The sequence below is a fragment of the Stegastes partitus genome, unplaced genomic scaffold, assembly GCF_000690725.1.
Source record: "Stegastes partitus isolate 25-593 unplaced genomic scaffold, Stegastes_partitus-1.0.2 Scaffold502, whole genome shotgun sequence".
Classification (NCBI taxonomy): domain Eukaryota; kingdom Metazoa; phylum Chordata; class Actinopteri; family Pomacentridae; genus Stegastes; species Stegastes partitus.
This window is the reverse complement of record NW_007578233.1, coordinates 148,487-172,752: the sequence shown is the minus strand read 5'-3', so window position 1 is coordinate 172,752 and position 24,266 is coordinate 148,487. Positions and strand designations below refer to the sequence as shown.

The 24,266-nt window shown below is 40.0% G+C and overlaps 2 protein-coding genes across 2 annotated transcripts; one reads left to right on the top strand and one right to left on the bottom strand.

Moving 5' to 3' along the window:
• Positions 1-581: 581 nt before the first annotated feature.
• Positions 582-12,233, top strand: slc18b1 (solute carrier family 18 member B1). Its single transcript, XM_008287478.1, has 13 exons — positions 582-674; positions 2,162-2,257; positions 2,359-2,432; positions 3,652-3,799; positions 4,024-4,180; positions 4,275-4,411; positions 4,499-4,600; positions 4,678-4,769; positions 7,620-7,715; positions 7,806-7,880; positions 7,979-8,072; positions 11,316-11,365; positions 11,465-12,233. The coding sequence occupies exons 1-13, from the start codon at positions 582-584 to the stop codon at positions 11,517-11,519; spliced, it is 1,269 nt and encodes a 422-aa protein (XP_008285700.1). The 3' UTR covers positions 11,520-12,233.
• A 429-nt stretch (positions 12,234-12,662) lies between these two features.
• Positions 12,663-23,500, bottom strand: ahi1 (Abelson helper integration site 1). Its single transcript, XM_008287462.1, has 27 exons — positions 23,404-23,500; positions 22,971-23,049; positions 22,386-22,504; positions 21,494-22,074; positions 21,314-21,402; positions 21,032-21,218; positions 20,632-20,824; positions 20,451-20,546; positions 20,176-20,361; positions 19,839-19,991; positions 19,489-19,621; positions 19,154-19,277; positions 18,664-18,893; positions 17,452-17,561; positions 17,227-17,345; positions 16,887-17,017; positions 16,645-16,785; positions 16,335-16,528; positions 16,204-16,249; positions 16,040-16,092; positions 15,487-15,604; positions 15,121-15,179; positions 14,973-15,038; positions 14,732-14,894; positions 14,568-14,653; positions 13,380-13,468; positions 12,663-13,229 (listed from the first exon to the last, which is right to left on the bottom strand). Exons 2-27 carry the CDS (start codon positions 22,978-22,980, stop codon positions 13,058-13,060), a joined length of 3,648 nt encoding a protein of 1,215 aa, XP_008285684.1. The 5' UTR covers positions 22,981-23,049; positions 23,404-23,500; the 3' UTR covers positions 12,663-13,057.
• Between the last annotated feature and the right edge of the window lie 766 nt (positions 23,501-24,266).

Sequence of the window (24,266 nt, the reverse complement as noted above, 5' to 3'; positions counted from 1 at the left end):
GATATTGCACGTTGTTTGTGTTTACACACTCTGTTTAGTCCAGATCTGATAAAAACTCATCTTTTTACTTTCAGGGAAAACGTCAACTTTTCCATAATATCAACCACGTTTTCTATTTTTCTCATATGTTTTCTTTTACTTGCTGTAAATACTGTACCATATAAAGTAATTTCTAGTCTTTGATGTTCCAATTTTTAAACAATATATCGCCTAAATCCTTACATATTATGTTTTTTATGTTTGAAGACACATTATGAGATAACTACCGGTCATTTCCACCTTGAAACAGCAGCGTACACATGACAGCCTCAGAAACACATGACTTACATGTGCAGGGTTTCATATGCAGCAAACGTAAGGAACTAATCCCGTCTGTCGGTGGAGTGGGGCTTTCCACGTCATCGTTCTTCTACAGAATCAGGTTGTGCTCCAGCATCCATGCTACCATACTGCACAGTAGGCCAGAAAAAAGATTTAGCAAGTCTCAAATGTAGTAGGCCAGAAGTACCAGGACGTTGTTCTGAAACCGGTCAGATGTTGCAGTTTGCATTTTTGTCAACAATCCTCTGCACGGTTACGTCATGGCGTCTCACAGGAGTGTAAACGAGCTTAAAACCGCCGAGAAGGGCCAGACAGATGTCAGCTCATTTCACTCCACAGACTGCAACGGATGTGTATGAGGAAGTCACAACAGTATGACCAAGTACAAAGTGTTGTTATGTGCATACCGCCTTAAACAGAATCAACTTTGCAAGGGGAGCTGCCGACATGTATGACTGAATAACTCCAATGTTATAACTTGTTTTTACTGAAGAGTTGTAGGTGAGCTGGTGCGCTCGAGCTGCAGTAGGTGGTGTAAGGGTTCATGGAGCGAGAGGTGGGGACTTCATTGGTCTAAATGTTCCATTTTAATTCTTACAAACAGTTTCAGGTGAAATTTGACCCATTTTGACATTTGACTGCAGTTAAACATACCCTAAATGTCTGATGACTTTTCCTAAAGCGACTCAAAAATGATAATATTTAGAAATGTTATACTTTTGTACAGATGCTACAAATGTTTGCACACTGAGGCTGATCAGTTGTGACCCGTATATCCATTGAGATGGGTTCTAGATCTGCCAGTGTGGGTCAGATCAAGGAAAGTGGTGGTTTTAAGGAAACAGGTCATGTTTTATGCATATTCTTTAGACATGATAGACATGATAAGTGCTCTCCAAGTTGTGTCAGGATTAGTCCGATGAGTGGGGCGCCCCTATAGCTCACCTCGCTGAGCGGTGGCCCGTGAACAGGGCTGTAGTTCCCAGACGCAGCGGTCGTGGGTTTGACTCCTGCTCACTACCCTTTGCTGCAGGTCTCTCCCTGTTGTTCTCCCCCCTTTCCTGTCTCTCTCTACTGCGCTAAAATAAAAGCAAAAAATATATTTAAAAAAAAAATAAATAAAAAAAAGAAGAATCAGGCAGATGAGTTCATGAACAATTGTTTTTTCGATTAATTGATTGTGTTTGGTTTATAAAATGTCAGGAAATGGTGAAAAATGTCAACCAGAGTTTCTCAAAGCTCAAAATTCTATCTTTTTTTAAAAAAATTATTATTATTTTTTATCTACAACCAAAAGAGTCATCATAGGGGACTAAAGAAACGAGAAAATATTCAAATTTAAGGAGCTGAAATCTGAGAATTTTGACCTTTTTTTCCTGATATAATCACTCAAAGCAGCTGGTGCTTCATTCAACAATTGACGACTGATCAACTAATCATTGCAGCTCCAACATAAAATAATGCTTTCTCAGAAAATGGAAGTAAACAGACCCTGTAATCCTTTATGCGCTCCACGTCATTGCACAAATCAATCAGCCACCCCTTTACGAACGCCCTGGTGGCGTCGCCTCATGAGACTGAATAGGTGATCATGTGCTAATATCAGAAAGCCTCCCTGAAGGCCAATGAATGACTGGTTGTCTTGTGGCCATCCAGGTCTTCCAGACAGAAGGTCAGATGTTCCACATGCTGATGTCGACGCAGAGACGAGTCACTCAGCAGTCATCTGAGGCTTTCAATCACCTCATCTCTGTCACTTTTATTGACTTTGCATGTTGTATTGATTTCATGTTGTAAATAATCAGTTTTCATGCTTACATACATAAATATTTCCACACAGGCGTTAAAGAAAGGAGCCAGCCAGACTGTCGTCGGCCTCATATTCGGCTGCTACGCCGTGTGCAATCTAATCGGATCTTTGATACTGGGGAGATATGTAAGTATATGTCAGTGTTTACGATCGCGGCTGTGGTGTGATCTGCTGCACGAGTGTAACGGATTTCTTTTCTTTTTTTTTGTTTGTTTTTTCTGTACCAGATTGTTCAAATTGGTGCAAAGTTTATGCTTGTTGCAGGACTGTTTGTGTCGGCAGGTTGCACCATCATGTTTGGGTAAGTGTTAGACACAGCAGCATATCATTACACCGACGGATTTCATACAACTAGAACATGTGTCAATCAGTCAATCAGTGTTTATTTATGTAGCCTTTTGTTACAGCTCAAAGGGTGACCAAAGTGTTAGGTATTAAAAGCCATTTTAAACAGAAAGGTTTTGAGCTTTGATTTGAAAAGAGCCAGGTCAGTGATGGTGGAGCTTGTTCTTGTTCCAGGGTGCGGCTACAGAAAACGCCTCAGTGTTTGTATTTCCACCTTCAAGCAGATGCTGATCGGATGACCTCAGAGCTCTTTTTTTTTGGTTCTGTAGAGTTAACAGCTCGATAAAATGAGTTTAGAGAGGTTTCTCATTTCAAAAAGACCCTCTGATTCAAAGGTGTAAGAAAAAATGTCCTGTTTTTGTAATTTAGCTCCTTGTAGAAGAACCATCGTTCACTGCAGTTGGATAAAAAGCATTTTAACCAACATTTTTAACTCTCAGTGTGCCAAATAATTGCTCAGCTTGTAAAATTGCATTTAAGCCTTTGACACAGTGTAAATACACAAATCTACTTTTTTACAAACAACTGAATAAACACAACCGCAAATGAGAAATATTAGATTTAGTGTCGGCCGCTCTTTGTGTCGAGGTCTTTCGAAGGCGAGGCTGGAAATATTTAGCATTCTTACTGTCAGCTGATCTCATGAAAAGCAACGAGACAAACGAATATTATTTTTCTGTTTCGCAGAGCTTTCAAAAATGAAAGAAAACACATTCATAAGTCCCTCAGTTGCACTTTAATATCATGAGTTCAGTATGTTTTCAGCCATTTTTGCACACAAACCATCCTGCTTCTGTGAAATACTCAGAACAGCAAGTGTGTATTAATCCGCAGATAAAAGTAGTCCCCAACAAACACACGGTTTACTCCTGTTTGAAGTTCTAAAAACTAGAGCCCGGCTTTGCATTGATAAGTAAAAGCATGTGCCTGTAACCTATCTGCAGCTTTAGTAGGAACAAATGGGCCAAGACAGGGCAGTTCCAACTTAAAGTATTAATAGATATGCTGTTGTATTGTTGGTTTTTGTATAGATAAGTGAGGATTTGTGGGTTTTAGATGATGCAGTTGGTGATTCCTATTGTGTCCTTAGTGTGCTTGACACCACTTATTATAAATCACAGCCTGCTACAGATAATGCGACACCAGCTGCTCGTCTTCTCTCCGTTTCCTCGCAGATTACTCGATCGGGTTCCCTCAGGACCCGCGTTCATCACTCTGTGCTTCATCGTGAGGTCCGTCGACGCTGTGGGCTTCGCTGGTGCGATGATCTCCTCTTTTGCCTTGACAGCAAAAATATTCCCAGACAGAGTGGCAACTGTTTTGGTGAGACTAGACAACCCCTTTTGTCTGAGTGGCATGTTGTTTAGACATTAGAATCACGAGAAAACAAAAAAAGCCTTGTAGGTGGACTTGTTATGCATCCCCCGCTGTCATGGCACATAAGCAGCTTTGGTGTAGTAACAGTATTTAAGCTGAGAGAATGTTTGCTGGTTCATAAGTTACACCACGTATGTTAATCCATTTTTTTTCTCCCCCCTATTTTTTAGGGTAGTTTAGAGATTTTCACCGGACTCGGTCTTATACTGGGGCCACCGGTGGGAGGATGGTTCTACCAGTCTTTTGGATACGAAGTTCCTTTTATGCTTCTTGGATGTTTGCTGCTCCTCATGGTTCCGTTCAACATTTACGTCCTGCCGAACATTGGTAGCAGTTTAGAGATTTTCATCACATTATTCTTTTATTTTTCTTTCGTAGACTCTTAACTGTGACTTGCATTTTGTGCTTCCCTTCACTTTAGAGGCAGACGCGTCCAAGGATTCATTCTTTACGCTTCTCAGCCACGTAAAAGTGATCCTGATCTGCTACGCGATATTCACCCTCAGCGCCGGTCTGGGCTTCCTGGATGCCACGTTTTCGCTGTTTGTAATCAACAAGGTAACGTCCTTCCTTACGATGAGTTATTTAAGTTATCGTGAGACTGACTTGTGTGTTTTTTTTGTTTTTTTTCCCACCTCTGCTTAGTTTCACCTCACGCCTGGCTACGTTGGAATCATCATGCTCGGTTTGTCGTTACCATACTGTCTGGCAACGCCGCTGATGGGATATTTCACGGATAAATATCCCGTGAGTGTGAAAGCGAGCAAAACAATCAAACTTGTGTAATTTTCTTTGCAGTTAAACTAAGTTTTTGTGCTCACCAGAGTGTAAGGATGCCGTTCATGGTGGTAGGAGGCCTCATCACAGCGATTGGGTTCTGGCTGCTCGGTCCGATCCCCGTACTTAACATCTCCGGGTGAGTGAGTGCCTCAGCTAAAGAGCAAGATGCCAGTGTGATATTTAAGTAAATACACATTTTTCCTTTCAAATAAAGTCACATTAGAGCAGTGATTCATCTCTCATATGAGGTGTGTCAGAGAAGTTCCAGGACTGGTGTCATAAAAGATATATTTCAACCCCGAACTACCAGGTGGTTCACCCGGCCGTTTTCCAAGGGGTTCTTGGGGTTTTTGTTTCTTTCGTGGCCTGCCAGGGGTTGGGGTTTTTGGCGGGCCAGTTTTTGGTTGTTTCCTCTTGCCACCTGGCTTGTTCCCACGGCCTTGGGCTTCGCCCGGTTCTTGCTTGGGAGGACCTTTTTTTTGTTGGGGCACCTTCCTTCTTCCCCCCCCTTGGTTCTTTGGGTTTTTTTTTTTTTCCCCAGGTTCAGGGGGTTCTTCAGGGGGCCTTTTTTTGAGGCGGCCTTCAGGTTGGTTTTGCGGTGGGGGTTTTGAGGGCCTCTTGAGGATTCTTTCCGGGGTTGATGGCGGCGTGGCAGAGAAGGCTGGGGAAGTGGGTTAGACTTCAAGGGGGTTACTTGGAAAGGGAAAACTCGTAGTTTGGATTTGAAGTCTATCTTTTGTGACCCCAGTCCTGAAACTTTTCGGACACACCCCGTATGTGTCATATTATTATGAAACTCCATGTAGCTTAGCATTAATGCTAAACCTGCCACTCTGGCTCCAGCCAATGTTACAGAATCTTGTAGCATCGCTGTGAAAAGAGTCCAGGGTTGTAGTTGAATAGCCAAATAAAATGTGTCCTGTGTTTTTTTGTTTTTTTTTTTAACCTGACTTGGCTGGAAAGTTCATAAAAGCAAACAAAAAAACGACAACAATGCTAAGAGAATGTGATTGCTCTTATACTAGGCTACATAATAATGCAACAGCAGATGTTATTGACGTGAGTCAGCCGTAAGATTATTGGGACATCATTTCCTCTGCTGTCATAAACGATGAAACAGTGTATCTTAAGATAAAGGAGATCTTTACAAGCACTTTCCCTTATCATTTATAGAATTTGACAAGCTCTTATCATGACTGAATCTAAACTACTAGCAAGTTTATCAAACTGCCCCAATTGCTAAAAACCTAGCTTAAAATAAACCACAATTAGTTGATCTGATGAGTTAAATTAAAAAAAAAATAAAAATCCTAACAGCTGTGTTGGAGATAGGGACGGCTGCTATTTAACAAGTGACTTATCTGGAGCTTATAAACTGTGACTCTGTAACAGCTCACCTGTCCGAACTAAAGAAAAGTCCAAAGTGTGACTTACTGTTAGATCCTGTAGGTAAATATTAATGAAGTTTCTTCTGTTGTTCCATCTGTGCAAATGCATGTACTGTCACTTTGGAGACATTTGTAAAGATCCTGCTGCATATTATTGAATAAACTCAGAGGAAAGAATCCTACAAACAGCTGAAAACAAAAAACTGAACTTCCCCTCCCGTTAACCTGGATTCCATTCATTATTGATTAGCCTCATTAATTCGTTTCAGCCTCTGTTATCATTTAGGTAAAGCTTTAAAATCTTACTTTTGGGATAGATGTGAAATTGTAGGGCAAAGTAAATTAAATGAATTGTGTCATCAGCCCTCTCCAGTTTACAATTTAATTAAAAATAAATAAATAAAAAACTTTATTTGTCCCCTGGGGGCAATTTAAGGCACGTAGAGCAGTTCGACACAGAACTGTACAATAGTAGCAGCAGCCATATGGTAGTTAAAATAGGATAAATACAATTAAATTCAAAAATTGAAAGTGAAATATGCTGAGATAAGAATAAAGTAAATATCGTATGAATAACAAATAATGTGTAGAAGGTGACAAAATGGTAAAAAAACAGAATTACAATGTTTACATGACGTGTAATTTAATATTGGTGCAGAAATGTGGAAAAAATGTTTTTGTTTCTGCCATATATCCATCTATCCATTAATGTGACAGCATACAGTTCAGACTTGTTAAAAGTAATAAAGCAGGAGAAGAGGGACCGAGGTGTTCATTCAGACATGAAGCCGACACGTTCAGTTGCTGTCGAAATAATGGAACCGAGCGCATGTCTGAAAGGGAATTCAGATACTTTTAAGTCGTCAGTTAGGAAGCAAATAAAAAGACTATTCAACTGTAACTCAGGAATTCTTAGCACCTTGTCAAGAAACAGTCCCACCCATTAAATCCTATAAACCCTGTAAATGTTATTTGTGAACTTTGGATCGTGTATATGAAGGTAACACTGTAAACTGGGTTGTCTTGGCGCAAAGCCCGGCTGCCTGTTTCACCCAGTCTACTACCGTTATGCTAAAGTAAGATAAGCAGCTGTGACTCCGGCGACCTATTTAACAGACAGACCTAGAGCGATGTCAAGCTTATAATATTGCTCTTTGTTATTTCCAAAAATGTTGACCAGTTTCTTTAACCTTCAATGCATTGAGACGAGGAAGTTGCTGCATTTACAGTTATTACAAAAACCATAGTTTTGCTATTAAAAGCTGCTTTTCTTTGCTGTTCTGTCTTGAAATTTAAACAGTGTCAAGAACAAATCACATTCTTTGTAGATAGCATTAGGCCAAACGAGATTTTTTTTTAAAAAAATGACGGGAGAGTGTGTCTTATTGCAAATACCTGTGAACTTCAAGACTTTTATTTTGAAATTTTATTTATCCAATGCGTCTTACATAAAGAACTTGATTTTATCATCTGCCCCTTGATATTGGATATTCAATGTGTTGCCTCTGGAGTGTTTTTACAGAGTTAATCCGTGTTGGTTAACAACTTTAACATATTTTTTTCTGTTTTTTTGCGGTGCATATTTATTACATATTCAGTCCGCTGTGGTTGCTGGTCCTCATGCTTGGTCTAATTGGGTTTTCTCTGGGCTTGACTGCAATCCCCATGTTCCCCGAGATCATCACATGTGCATAGTGAGTGACTTTGCGTGTTGTTGTACATTCATAAGTTCATTCAGATATAAATACAGGAAGGTGAAACACATCCTTATTTCTCCCTTGTAGTGAGAAAGGATTTGAAGAGGGGCTGAGCACTCTAGGAATGGTTTCTGGGCTGTTTAATGCAATTTGGTCACTGGGGTGAGTCCAAAAGCTACTTATTTCATGCCCTCTGATTATTAGTATTTTTTTTTTCCAGTGTTGTGATTTGTATCCTAATGCTAGAATTTATTTTGTAGGATGTTCTATGGCCCAACAGTGGGTGGTCTTATCACGCAACACCTGAGCTTCGAGTGGGCAGCTACAGTCCAAGGAGGCTTGGCGTTTTTGGCGGTAAGTTATTGCAGCAGTTAGCTTTTTATAATAATCATCAGCGTTGTTTTCGTATGGTTTTCATATTGATCATTCTTATGTTAAATATTTCTGGTAGTGTTCACCCAAATCCTGGGCCTGCTTTAGATAACCCCACCCCTTCTCAGTTGTCATTAAGTGATTTCTGTGGTCGTAAATGTTTAGGCTTTCTCCATGTAAACATCTGTAGTCTGCTAAATACTAAGCACTTTGACAATTTAAAATCATTGGTGCATACTGCTAATCCTGACGTCCTAGCTATCTCTGAATCTTGGCTCAAGAAAAGAAACTCCGATCTTGATATTCTGATTGCAGGTTACAATGTGTTTTGACAGGACACAGCTTCCAGGGGTGTAGTGTAGCTTTGTGTGTTAAAGATCATCTGCATTGTACTGCTGCACTTTCCAAGTCAGTCCCGAAACAATTTGAGATATTGGTGTTAAAGCTAAAACTCTCAACAAGTTCTTTCTCTCACTGCTGCAGTCTGTTACAGAACACTCTCTGCCCCAGCTTCCACTCTTACTGTACTTAGCGAACTTCTCGTACCATACATCTCCTCAGACATTGTTCTCCTGGGTGACTTAAACTGGAATATGATCAACCCACCAGACATAGTATTTCGATGCTTTAAACCTCTTCCAAATTATATCAGAGCCTACCAGACCTAACCTCAAATCTCCCTCATCCTCCACATTGATCGACCTCATTCTTACTAACACTCCTTCTAACTATCAATCTGGTGTCGTCAGTCAAACGAGTGATCACTGTGTCATTGCATGTGTACGTTCCGGCTGCTCAGTTAATAAACCGTCTGTAATTGTGACCACGCGCTCTTTGAAGAACTTTGATATGCAGGCCTTTCTTCAAGATGTTGCAGCAGTAAATTGGAACAGAGTTCATTCTTCCCCTCCTTAGATGATGCTTGGTCTTATTTCAAGAATACATTTTGCTCAATCATCAACAAACACTCCCCTCTGGAAAAATTTAGGACCAAGAATCGTTACAGCCCCTGGTTCTCCCACGACTTGTCAGAACTTATCTATTGCAAGAATGCCCTTTGGGGGAAAGCCCGTTCCTCTCAGTCCTCTGTCGACTGGAAGGCCAAAATCTCCCACTTTAAGGAGAAATTTTGCACCTGCTGATCTGATGCTAAGAAGTTCTGGAAAGCAGTCAAGTCTATGAAAAGTAAACTTTCTTCTCCCCATCTACCAACCTCTTTGGTATTCAACGATATTGTTATTACCGATAACTCTCGTATGGCCTCACTCCTTAACCAACACTTTGTTAATGCAACTAAAGCATACTTTACCTCAGACCCTGATACAGCCTCTTCTGATACTCGACTTTCCCCATCCTGTAATACTGGTTTCTCCTTTAAATCTCTTCCTATCTTGGAAGTACAAGGTGAACTCACCAGGCTAGACCCTAACAAATCTGCTGGCTTTGATGAGCTTGATACCATGTTCTTAAAATCAGCTGCTCACATCATTGCTGCTCCCATCACAAGAATATTTAATTTGTTTTTAAAGCTCTCTGTCTTCCTTCCTGACTGGAAATCAGCTTTGATCTTCCCCCTCTGCAAAGGGGGCTCTGGCTCAGACCCCAACTGCTATGGACCTATTTCCATTTTACTGTGCCTATCCGAGGTTCTGGAGAAGTTGGTTTTTAAAAAGCTAAGCCACTTCCTTCAATCAAACCAGATCTTGTCAGACCTGCAATTGGGTTTCCGAACTGACAGCCACTATGAAGGTCCTGGACGATATTATTGCGGCATTAGACAGCAAGCAGATCTGCATAACTTTATTTATTGAACTTGCTAAGGCCTTCGGCTCTGTTGGTCACTGGATCCTCCTTCGTATGCTTTCTAGCATTGGTCTGTCCTCTACCTGCTGTGACTGGTTTGCCAGCTACCTTACGGACCGTGTCCAGCAGGTGAAGACAGAAAATATTCTGTCAGATCCACTTACCATCTCCAAAGGTGTACCTCAGGGCTCCATCTTGGGTCCAGCCTGATTTTCCATCTACATTAATAATGTTGCAAAAGCTGCTGGTGGTTCCCGGATCCATTTGTATGCTGACGATATCATCTTATACTCAGCTGGCCCTTCACTCCACTCTGCAGCATCCACTCTTCAGCTCAGCTTCACTTCTGTTGAGCAGTCCTTTCACAAGCTGCACCTCCGCCTTAACCTCAGTAAAACCAAATGCATCATCTTTGACGGGAGGAATGTTGCATCCAGCCCCCCCACAATCGGCTGTACAGATGGCTCGCCTGTGGAGTACGTCAATTCCTTTAAATATTAAGGCTTCTGGCTTGATTCATCTCTGTCTTTCGCCACACACATTAACAGTTTTCAGGCAAAACCCGAAACCAGACTGGCCTTTTCTCTTTCACAACAAAGCCTCCTTCACTCATGCTGCTAAACACATCCTCGTCACGATGACAATACTCCCGATTCTGGATTATGGCGACATCATTTACAAAATGGCCCCAAGCACCGTGCTCAAAAAAACTGGACACTCTTTATCACTCAGCCGTACGCTTTGCCACTAATGCACCCTTCCACACTCACCACTGCGACCTCTATAAATTGGTGAGGTGGCCCTCCCTTCATACTCTGCGGCTTCACCACTGGTTTCATTTAATTTACAAATCAGTTCTGGCCAAGACACCTCCCCTACCTAGCTTCTCTTCTTCAAGTCGCCCATAATTCTTATCATACTAGGTCGAGTGAATACCTCAAGCTCATCATCCCCAATACTTCTACTATTTTTGGCCATAACTCCTTTCGCTTTGCAGCAGCTAACGACTGGAACACCTTACAAAACACTCTCAAACTTGCAACTCTGACTCCACTCACCACCTTCAAGCTTAAAATCTAACAGATTGTAGTTGACTGTTGCTCCTGCTGATCAGACCAGACTTTACTTACATACTATATATACATATTATATTATCTTTTCTCACTCACATGCATATGTCCCAATGCTTCTTCCTTTTTGTTCTATGTCATGGTTATGTGTCTATTTGTGTCTGTACATGTATATTTGTTCTTGCTGGGGCCTCTTGGTCAGGTCATGTTTGCAAATGAGAACTGGTTCTCAAACACTTCTATCTGGTCAAATAAAGGTCAAATAAATAAAATTTAAAATTATAATTCCAGTATATGACCATATTAACAAGGCAATTACACACATAAAACTCAACAATCACTCTCTCCTCAGGCCTTCTTCATCGTTGTGTATTCTTTCTGCCATAAGCCGCAACAACAAAGGTAATAATTAACTTCAGGTTCAGATTTGTCATGCGTTGCTGTAATCTAGTTTCCAGGACATGCTGGGTGTTAACACCAACTTTTGTGTTTTAATTTAAGGGCTGGAGAAGACAGAGGACCAACAGATGAAAGCACTCCGCTCCTGAATGAATGAATGAATGAATGAATGAATGAATGAATGAATGAATGAAGGAAGCCTCAGCTACACATGGAAGAAGGTTTTACCGAACAAAATGTGATCTTAGTGTTTAGCTACTTGTTGGAAACACAAGTTACTTTGTCATAAATTGCTTTTTAACACTTTTAAATTATATTTTTTGCGTTCCAGAGATTGTATTGATTTACTTGGGCGATTACAAAAAACATGTTTTTCATGAACTTGCAGTAAAATTATTTATGAAAGGTTTAAAAAAAAAAAAAGTGTTTTTATTAGGTACTGCCTAGACCTACATACTGTGGAGTAACTTGTGAATAGAGTCAACCACTGTACACTGTAGACATTTACAAACTAATCCAGATCACAGACTGAATGTGTCCTTTGTTCTGAAGCTCTTCTGTATTAATCATTTTTATTATCTACGTAACGTGACTTAGATTTCGTTCCGAGGTGAACTGTGTCAGAATCTGCTGGCCGCATTCATAAAAACATAAAGTAACGAAAACACGCTACTTGAACATTGTCTAAGAGGAGATACATAACGCAAGTGTTAGTAAACCTCACCTAACGGGGAGGATAATTCAGATTTCACTGACGTTAGGGATGTATATGTGTTGTATGTTCTGTAATGTGCCTTTTCTGAATGCAGAAATGTTTAATATTTCAAAGAGATTTCAAAGAAAATATTAAATACGTAATTTAAAAAAAAAAGCAAAGTGCCTGTTTATTTACTATCCAAAGTGTTTGTGTGCATGATGTGGAGGAGGCATGATGTTTAAATTAGACCTGCATGCATTGAATAGAGGCATATGCTTTGGTGCACGAGTAGTATTATAGCATTGCATTGTACTACTAAATGGAACAAGACTAAATATTAAATATTAGCTGGATTATAAAGGGGCTTCCAAGTCTGTCACACTAAAAACCTGAATGTACTGTTGATATTAGAAATTTACAATCAAGGACATTTACACATCCCAAAGTTTAACATACACTGATCACAATAAAGCTAATTTATAGGCAACTCCGCTTGACTGGCTAATCAAATATGCATTTAGGTATATTTATTTAAAATTGTTAGGTATTAAAAGTGTGTCTTTATATATGTTTTGCAGAAATAGCAAAAGAAAAAAACCTTAAATGAATACTCTGTATTTTTAATGCTGTGAAGTGGCATATACAAACTTAGCAAATCTCTTACAGGCTAAGAAAATAAGACTAATATTACAGAAGTTTTGCGTTTTATATCAGCAGTAAGACTTTATAATAGTCATGTGAATTATTTTAAACTGCAAAACATACAAAATGTTTTCAGCATTTGTGCATTCTTGAGCTGAGCAAAACCGTTTTATAAACAAATTTTAACAATTTACTGAGCAATTTGTATTAAGTACAGTACAGGATATAAACATACTGGCTGTTTGAATATTACAAAAATAAGCATCTAAAAACCAAACTGTAAAAATTTAACAAACCTGCAAGACAGACTTGTGTCTGCATGCGCACACAAAAAGTGACCGTATGTGTCCATGAGTTCATGCATCCGGCTCAAAGGCACCGTTGGTCTGACCCGTCGGGCTCTTTGGGAGAGGTCTGCCTTTTGATCTGCCTCTCCTCATCGACCCCGAAGCATCTGCATCTGAAAATGTGGCCAGAGACGAAGCTGCAGGGACTCCTGACTTCTTCACCTTCTTCTTCCTTCTAGTTCTGTGGGGGAAAGCCAGATTTCACAATCGACACCACAATGCAGGATGTCAGCCATAAACCTGATTTGCTTTCCCTTTAGAGGAGTAAACACTTAATCCTTGTGCAGTGTTCAGTAACCACACCCCATGCCGAGCAAAGGGAGACACTTACTTGGCATCAGTCAGTTCGGGCTCGGTGTCAGAAAGGGTCGGCTCAGAAAGAAACCTAAGTTCCCCAGAAGAACTAATTGCAGCAGATACCTTGGAGACATGAGCATGAAGAGAAGGACAGGAATAATAAACACCAAAGCGGTACCATAACCTACTAAATACACCGTCTTCATGCATTGATAATATGCATTGCAAAGTATATTCCTCATCCACTGAAGGCTTGAATGTGGCTCACAGCTTGTCATTGGTTCACTAAAACATACTTCCAGCAGAGCATAAACGTCATAGTTACACAATCAGCTGTCTGAAACATACTGAGTATAGAAGCAGATGAGAGATTTCCGGCACTGACTAATATACATCCAAGGTGCCCAGAGAAGAGAATAAGTCAGAGAAAATACTTGAATTAGGGTCATCCTGACCTCTTCTATACCAGAAATCCCTCATCTGCTTCCACGGTAAACAACACAGATGCTGAAATGCTTTAGTCTGACAAAAAAGAGGAGTTTTGATCTCATATTGAGCATATATATATATATATTTCTCTCTGCATTATGACTTTTTTCTTTCTGTGAGAACAATGTGTCAGCATTGTAAACCCACTGTATCTTAGGTAATCATAAGGAGGAACATTGTCCAAGTATGTGAAGATGTTTGGTAACAATAATGTCCAGAAAAAGATGATTTATCAAGCTGGAATTAAGCTGCAATTGGGGGCAAAGACAAGAAAAAAGTACAGAAAACTACTATTTTATTCTAGAGTTATCCTTATGTTTTTGGGCAAGACAATATTTTGACCACAAATAATCTTTTGTAGGCGACTTCAGGTAAAACAGTGAACAAAATTAACCTACTGGTGGTCAAGATGGTGTCAGATCTACAGTCTGTGGAGTAAATAAAAACTGGGAAGAAGATAGTATTTTTTGGTCCCTTATTTTCATCATAGCTGATACAGACACAACTTTTAAAGCCACATCTCAGGCCTTGCAGTGCGGTTTAATGGTCAAAAGATTATATCTAAGCCGAAGTATCTCTTTGGGAAAGTGAAGCACCGTAGACACAGGAGAAGGAAGTGTGGAAGAAATGGATACCCAAGATACAACCAAGTCCCCTTTCACCTTTTAGCCCATATACTGTGCAATGCTAATGACAAATGATCAAAATCCACGGCATTACTTTGTCTTCTTACCCTGGTTGGTGTTGACCTGTCAACAGTTCCCTCAGACAAGGCTGCGTGTGCCTCTGCAGAATGAGTTAACTCTTCATTGAAATCTCCTACAACAATAATATAAGCCACATTTAGAAGATTTAAATGTACCGGAGCGTATATCCACCACAAGAAAACCCACTCACTCTGATCTGCTACATAAGAAGCCAGAAAATATCCCTGCTGCCCGTTGACCAAACGCCCAAACCACCAGTTGTCGTTGTCTTTGTACAGCACTTGGATGACATCCCCGCGACGTATGGTCAGTTCATCTGACCGATTGGCTCTGTAGTCGTAGAGGCAAACGACCTGGCGAATAAACACAAAGGTGGAACAGTTAAATAGGATGTGGGGAAGGCTGTTATTAAAGTTAGAGTGGATGCTTACCACTTGTTGAACAGGGGTGGAGTCTGTTTCCACATGGGCGCCTGAAGAGATGTGGTCAGGAAGGGTCTGAGGGAGAAACAGAACTTTACGCTAATTCTGTTTCTGTAGTAGTTTTAGAGAAGATAACAGACACAGCACAAAGCCTTACTGTCTGCAGCCTCATAGATGAAGCTCCTTTTATACGCTGGCCGACTGGACTGAACCCGCCTGAAATCACAATTAAAAACATAAAGCCTTCATCTTACACAATAACACAATCCACTGACCTGTATTCACAATCCACACTTACGGACACACGTGAATATCACAAGCGGCCCGTCTGTGTCCCTGTGTATCGTGTACATGCTTCGGCGGAGTCTTAAACTACAATACTGGGAGCATTTGGTCTGAGTTACCCCGTGCTGTACTCTGTGTAGCTGTAATCTTTGGAAATATTTGACCTCAGGTGTCACACAGCTCTAGCAAAGCCATTCACTGTTTACAGAAGAAATAACTGACTGAACCGGCCACTCACGGTGTTGAGTGATCAGAGCCGCCTGGGGAATAAGCTGCTCCGCTAGAGATCCGGAGAGCTGCAGCTTGGAGTGCGGCGACAGCAGAGATGGAGGCGGTAGTGAGGCATTTAATCCCGTCTGGGGAAAAAAGGGAGACGCACTTTAGATTGGTAGTAATGTAATAATTCTGATGCATTTCATGGGGAAATTTTAGTGTAATTTTCAGTCAGTCAATAAATTATCTTGAAGTCAGGATTTAAATTGAAATTTTAACATTTCCTTTATGTACTAAAGGAGACTACATAATGACAACAAGTAGGATCATGTTAATAACAAAGGCCCAAGAGGGGAGAGATTTGAGTTTATCACTACAAATACACACTTCTTAACCTATTTCTGAGGTAGTTCCTTCCTTGTCACTTTAAGGGCAAATGAGAAATGAGCTGTTTCATATCCCAGGGAGCAAAATCAATGTTAGTGCAAAGGGCTCATAAAGGTTTTATTCCCCTGTATAACCTCAACAGTGTATGAAGTACACAAAGGTGTGTTCGTGGAGCTCTGATAAAAACTCACCGTGGCACTCTCTGATGTAAAGCTCCTCCCTGTGTGAGTCATGCCCACTTTGTCTGCAAATCCGAAACATAACGCAAGATATTCTTTATGTAAACAAAGGCAGAACACAGACGCCGGATAATCCAGATAGAATGCAGGAAATCAGGCTAAACTGCATAAAGTACCTGGCTCATACATCAATCCAGAAGTTGAAGACCTTTGATGTGTTTCCTAAAAATGGAGCAAAATGTTTAGTTTTTGTTTTTCTGACTGTAATAGGATTAATATTTCAAAGCAACACAGAAAGAGGATTTACAAGAACTGAATCCAGCTGCTCCTTAACACTCTGCATTTTCAGCGCAAGTCTCGCTGCGTGGGCAAACTGATCCATGGATGAAGATGCGGACGTGTCCTGCAGCGCTGGGGGGTCTGGTGTGTTTCTGACGGTTCTGGTGTCTGCAGAAGCTGATCTGGTCGCTGCTTTAAGGCTGTGCACCTCCAGCTGGGAGACTGCAGGGAATAGAAAGACACAGTTGTGGCTCAGTGAATCTAAAATACTGTATTTCACTTGAGCTACATACAGAGAGAACAAAAATTGCCGCTTGAGTGTCAAAGAAAACACACACCTTTGCGATCATACAGGTACACGTGGATGGGCTGGTTCTGACCGAAGGCACTGAAGGCCACCATGTTCTCGTGAGGGTGGAAAGCGACGCCGTGGAGAGCGGTGCGGTAACAAAGCTCAGAGTACACTGCAACTTGGTCACCTGGGAGAACAAAAACAGCTGAACCACTATGCAGAATAGTTTCTAAAATGTTAAAAACTGACTTGTTTTATAATAAAAAGACAAACAAACACGATGCTCACCTGTGTCAGTATTCCAGACGTACGACATCCCATCCTCACTACCGGAAAAGATGAAGTTCCCACATGGTGTGAAAGTGCTGTAAATCCTCTCTCTGTAGTTTGTGGCTCCAGTGTACTTCTTTACAGCCAGACTGAAAGAAATGTTTATAAAAATATAGACTTTACTTTAAAACACAGAACATCCAGTATGATAGATTATACACCAAACATGATGATGCCATTCACTCATCATCTTACACTTGTTGTATCGATATAAGAAATTACTAGTTTGTCTTTTTATAGTATTTTTCATTACTTAATTATATTTCTGGTGGTACTTCTTTAGTCTTCTCTTACTCACATTCTCAAATCCATCATCCTCAGAACGCTGTCTTTGGCATGTATCAGTAGGCACCGGCCATTTGGATGCAGCTGCAGCATGTTGACAGGGATACCACTGAGGTCAGTCTCGTCAATTTTCTGCCAGGAGACAAACACAGGATCAGGAATATATTTGTTTAACTGTATTTAATTAGACCAACATTTGACAAATCTGTCCTATATGACAGTCTACCAAGTGTTGTACCTTTTCTATGCACCAGTTACGGCATGGGTGCTGCCGATGCCTGCTGTCATTTACGGAAGTTTTCCACACGATGATTAAGCCCTTGTTGTCTGCAGAGAACATTCTCCTTCCTGAATGCAGCAAACACAGCAAAAATAATTATTAGCTATAAAAAGATATAAGTAGAATTTTCTTCATTCATGTTACAAAAACACACAGAGCACAACAATTTGTTTCTCAACAGATGGTAAGACTATAAAAACTGAATATTTGCCCCCTTGTGAATTCATAAAAAGGTAAACATGCACCTCAATTATTAAAAAGCTAAATACATATAATGGAGATATATTTCTGGTTGGGAGTGTTTCATTTGTTAAACAAAGAGAGCAGCTTCCCTTGCTGCTGATTTAGTCCATGAAATAAGTGTGTTGCCCAGAGTGGCAGTGGCCAAAAAACATCACAAAGAAAATAGTTCAAGGCAAATCAAATGCAAATTGCATGCATAAAGGCTGAACCGACAGCCACGGGCAAAGGCTTCATTTGAATATTTGGGCGGATGCATTAAGTGAGAGGTCTGAGGGTCTCCCCCTAAGGAAAGTTTGAGTGACTCTACACTTCCTGCATCTTGATGATTTTATGCACCAATGTGCCTTTTTCATATCAATTTATACTAGAAATGTCTTTATGTTAAAGAAAGCACAAAATTTAGACACCAGGTGACAATTTAAATATAATTAAATATATATGGTTCTAATCACATTTTTCACAGTAGATTCAGTGGCTGTATGAGCTCAGAATTCGTATTTTGAGAGTAATAAAAAGAGGCAATGTTTCATCTATTAGTGATATTAAAAAAGTGAGGGGTGTATTTCCTGCGACAGCATTCGACACCTATTCCAACCTCAATGCTTGAGTAAATGCTAGAGCCTGGCTCTATATGAAAAAATACAATAAAATTTAAAAAAAACCTATATGCAAAGTTTATATAATTTGGTATTTCTTAGACATGTATGCAGTTGATCCACTCTAGTTTCACATTGTCAGCCAAGCTCTACTTTATGTAGGGTTGCTTATAAACAAAATTATATTCACTAAAATGTACACGACAGATATTGTTCTTTAAGTGGCTGCGTTCCTTCTTATCTTGTTCAGAGTTGTGGGTGTCAGTGGGCTTCTCTCATCATGCACTAGCTGAGAGCTACACACAAAGACGCAACATTAAAAATTCAGTACCTTCAGAGTCAAAACAAACTGTGTTGATGAAACTGTCGTGACCCTCAAACTCCTGCAGCAGCTGGCCATTCACATCGTCGACATCGAGCCGCCAGACTCGCACCAGACCGTCGTAGCCGCCAGTGACCACCAGGTTCTGGGCTGTTGGATGGTACTGAGCGCAATACACAAAGCATGGATGAGGGAGAACCTTCTGGGCTGTTCCCTGAAGCTTCTCTACGTTCCACTCTCTAAAGGGTGGAGAGGAAGAGGGAGAACATTTAATAATGCATGAAAAAGAAAAATGTGATCTTTAAAAGTTAGTCATACAATCACCACTAAAAAAAGACTTCACCCAAAGACAAGGTGAGCACCTACTGTAAGAGGAGTAATGACTCCCTCTAGAGGTTCTACAAAAACAGCTGTTACAACAGCTGAGCCACCACCAGCAACACCTCATTTACTTCTAATTACTTCTGTTAATTCTTTCATCTTACAAAGAGAAACTGACCTGACAGTTCCATCAGAGGAGGCGGACAAAAGGCTCCGATCATCTCTGGACCAGCAGAGATCGTACACGATTTTGAGATGGCCACTGAAGGCAGCCAGAACCTTGCCAGAAGGAATTTCATACACTGGAACGATAAATATGTAAATTTTTTTAACCATGTATTTTTGCTTCTTTTTATTTTGCATATGCATGTAAGCTATAGAAACTCCTGAGGGCATAACAGAGCTGTTGATGACTACGGTGGATAATCAGCAGGTTAATTAGCCACAGAGTTTTGCTGACAAGTCAAACGAGCATCAGGACGGCGAGTTTTACACTGATGAGGCTTTGCTTACCTACAACAGGGAAAGCGTCTCTGTCAGCACAAGCAGCAGCCAGTATGGTTCCAGCATGAGAGAAGAGTACAGTGAAGCAGCCCATCTGACCACCACGGAACGCCAGCATGGGCTTATTAGGAATCCGGCAGATCTGCAACAGAAAAACTCTTGACTTGAATCAGGAAGCCTCAGGTCAGCAAATATTTTAGCTTGTTTTAGCCTCTAAAGAAGCAGTACAATTAAGAGCTGAGACACTTTGGAGGCAAATTGTTGCATCCAGGCTAAAAAAAAAAATGAAAGAATGATTTGTAAAGATAATTCATCAGAGCATTTAAAATAAAAACAAACTCATAGCTATGACTAGCTACCTGACCAGGCAGCCTGCTCCATCTCAAGACTGGCGGTTTGCTGTCCAGAGGCTGTGTCAGGGTTTTCTTGGTGACCTCGTTTTGCAGTTCACTGTAGGAGGTGCTGCCTCTCTCCTCCTGCAGCGCCATCATAGAGCGCATACTTGGATCCACCTGCAGAGCAAATACCAGCTCAGCTACGACATATTACCACTCATTACACCAGACAATTCTATCTACAGTGTAACGAGCACTGACATTTTAAACATTTATCTACAAAAACCATAGAAAAGTGAGACATTATAAAGAACAAAGAAGTATTTATTTTCTAGCAGCTAGAAAGCAGCAACTAACTTACATGTTCGGGGAGCTTAATGCCTTTCACTGTAACATAAAGGGTGGATGCGTATTTGGTTCTCTGGTGCTTCCTCCACCACTCAACCACCTCCACTGTTTTAGGTTGTCTCTTTGCCCGAGGTGGAGGGCAGAAGAGCTGGAGGCGAAGTTTGCTGTCAATATTCAGCACGCCATTTGTGCCGACAAGCTGGAGGATGGAGGGAAGCATGAAGTAAGTAAGTATTAACAAGAGCAAACTCATCTTTTCTTTGTAAATAAGCAGGACAACAACATCACCTTGAGGAATGCCCACGCAATCTTTCTGAATCCTCGCTCATGCTTGTCAACGTCGACGTTGGCTCTTGCTTCTTCCATAGTTACAAAATCCAGGATCTTAACAAAACATTTTAATAAAAGCAATTACTGGCAGCTAAAAGTGTTGCAATGTTTCGTGAATTATTAATGAAATATTTCTTACTTCAAACAGGAGTATGACTTTGGGGCTGTCCTCGTTTTGCTGAACAAAGTAACCAAAACGTTCATTGAAGATGATCTGTTCCTGCCACTCTGGGATGATTGATTTGTTCTTCTTAAAGTCAAAAGGCTGGGTCATGATGGGGAGGATGTGGTCGACGTTTTCTTGTTCATAAAATGAGGAGACGGGTCTGTGGCTATGAAAAACAAGGGAATGACATTTCATTTTCAAGCAAATACTAAAAACATTAAATAATGAATAAAAAAATGTTAGCATTACTATAGAGCATGTTTGGATTTAACTAAAAAGTGACACTAGTCCAAATGTTTCAGGATATAAATATCCCCAATGAATGTACCCAGGAATAGAAACACATCTTTGTGGAAACACTGAACTGACTCACCAGTCTTCTTTCTTCACATATTGCCCTGTGTTTTCATCGACAACATGGATCTTCACCATGGGGTGTGAGATCAGTATGTGCGTCTTGAGGCGATCCGTTCTGTGGATGAACACTCCAAGAACAAGGCTGTCATCGAATGTTGGTTGCTGTGGCGCTTCTGGCTCGGTTTCACTCTCTTCTTTGACAACTGAAAATGAGAAAATAAAATGTGAAATTCATCAACTTTTTTTTGTTTTGTTTTTTTTTACTCTTTACTCTCTCTGACAAGTAACATCCACTTACCATGCTTTTTCTTCTTCTTTTTCTTCTTCCCCTTGGATTCTGTTTCATTTTCCACATCAGCATCCTGATCTGCCTCTTCATCTTGATCCCTTGTGGGGAAAAAAGTATTAAATCCTATTTCAGTACACTGAATATGAAACACAAACAACAAATTCATATTATATGAAGAAGTATACACACCCCACATCTGACTCTGTGACAACAGATTTCAGCTTTTTCTTTTTCTTCTTCCCCACATCATTATTCAGCATAACGTTTTGCGAGACAACGCTCTCTTCTTCAGCCTTGACCCTCGTCTTCTTTAAAGTCCTCTCCTCCTCTTGTGCAATTTGCTGCTGATATTCATGCAACAACGTATCCTCTGCATCTTCCACCTGGCTCTCTGCTTTAGCTTCTGTGTCTTTTTTACTTTTCCCTTTTTTACTTCTTCGTTTTGATTCCTTTCCACCACCAACATCATCTGAGTCCAAAGCAACCTCAGACTTGGAAGCATCTGCGTCCTTCTCGATGTAACTTCTGATGTCCTCGGGTACAGGGAGGGAGGGAACGTCCCTCTTAGTCTTTCTCTTAGCTTTTGATGTTTTAATCTCTTCTTGGTTTCTGCTGTTGTTGACATTAACCTTTTCTGCAATTTCCTTTTCTCTCCGTTTGTTCTTGGTGAAGCGAGGGCTGCCATGTTCAGGGTCATACGTATTCTGAAGGATGGTCTCATCATCTTCTGTGTCCTTCTCAAGGTTGAGATTCTTTTTTAGATTCTGAAGCTAAAAAAAAAGTGAAAAGGTAGAGCAAAAAATGTCAGAGTTTATTGTACGTTGTTCTTTAATAAGATTTCAAATATCAAGACTGGTCTGTGGATATATTTTGGAAGGGCATGGAAGACTTATTCTAATATGTTTTCTCTGCTGCATACAAATGCCTAATGTGTACAGATGTGACAAAAAATATTTTAAGACACGTTGTGCAAGTTCTTTATGTCTTTGCAAGCACTGCAACACAAAACACTGAGATATTGGACAGCAAATGTGGTGTTCTCTACCACTGAAGGTTGAACTGCAAATATTAAAGCACATACCACAATAGTCTCCTTTGCTTCAGTGCTTTTCTTCTTTGACTTTTTCTTCTCAGATTCAGTGTATTTCTTGAACACCTCATTGAATCTTTCGCGGGTCTTTGCCCGGTCTTCTCTCTCACCTGTAAAAGGTTTACATACATTAATTGGCAAAGTGGTGATGCTTCATACTTCAGTATTGTACTTAGTACAATTATGGGATACTTTGCTTGAGTACTTCCATTTTACTTCTACTTTACCGTAGTTCCGTTTTTTTTTTTGTTTTTTTTTTAAAGTGCTTTTTACTCCAGAGCATGCATTTAAATACATACAAAACAAAATCAACTAGTAAACTACCTACAAATAGAAGGCGATGCATTTTTATAGATCTTATAACTGTGCAGTCAAAAAAAAATCAATATAGCCCCACTGTGATCAGCTTTAAACCATATCAAATACTGATACTACTAATGTGATATATGTTGGTGATAATGCCTCTGTACAGTTTTGACTAGTTAATCATAGCACATCATCACTAGTCTTATATAATAAAAACTCATGCATACATCTACCACCACTGATGTGATAAAGGGACAACAGAAAACTTACCTGCTGGCATTCTCAGGCACTGTAATGTCTCTCATTCTGAGGGCAAAAGAAGAGTAATCCATGGACGAGGGTTCTCATGCTAAAAAATACAAAACATGGACAAGGTTATCGTTGCACAACAACAACTCTGCTGGATGATCCAAGCTGCTTTTCAACGTGCAATTGGTTTATCAAGCTACGTGTTTCATTCCGGTTAAGCTACTTAGATCAGAACAGCCACGTTTTAAATGGTAACTGCTTATTCGAGGCTAAAGTAATCTAGGAAAAAGTCTGTGAGAAGGTAACAGTGAACCACTGACGTTAGCAACTTTAGCAGCTAGCTTGCTAAGTGCTAATGATAGCTAATTGTTACCTTACTGCGCTTGTTATTGTAATATTTACATACTTCAACAAACACACTAAACCCTGATATAAACCAAATCCACAGACGTACATTTAAAAGCGGGATAAGAGTCGGTTTGGGGTAACTGCGCGTATCTACCCCGCAGTGATTGAGCTGTCCTTCCTTCAACTCCACTGACGACGCTGCGACGGTTTCCAAGTCAACAGGGGTGAACCAGGGGGCGGAGCGTGACAACCATGTTCGTGACGTACAAACACAAACAACGAATTGACCAATGAAGTTTGAGGATAGAGGAACGTGACTACGTAACGGAAAGCCGTCTCAAGCGTAATCAGCATTTGGAAGATTTGAATTAATGTTCTTATTTTATTTTGTTTTATTTTATTAACACAAATTTAGTTTGTACCTGCTATTGTTTAGCTTCATTTTGCATATTGTCTTTTGGAAAAAATAAATCCTTTTGTAATAGAAAAAAACAAACAAACAAACAAGCGTAACAATGAAAACAACAATACCATTGCAGAAGGACTAAATAAATGTACTCAAGCACTGTAATTATGGCTTTCAAGTACCAACTGCGTATTAACTTTTTGTGCAGCTTTCTTTCTTTTTTCTTTATTTGTTTATTAATACTCGCTATACTAGTTAAGCTTTAGCTTTACAGGCACCACTTGTGTATTTACATTTAGTGCCGCTTTTAAAGGTTTTATTTGATTTGATTTCTACTAGTTGAGTTTCAAATTTACAGTTCAAAAGACATTATATATAATACATTAAAACTATACATCACAGAATACAACATATATAAACAAACAACTAAACAAAAACAAACAAAATATATTGATAGATGTAATATATTTATGCGTGAATATTTGTAATATATAAAAGGATAGAATTGAGTATAAAAGTAATTCACATAAAGTAATCACATTCACCTTCAAATTATGTTTAAA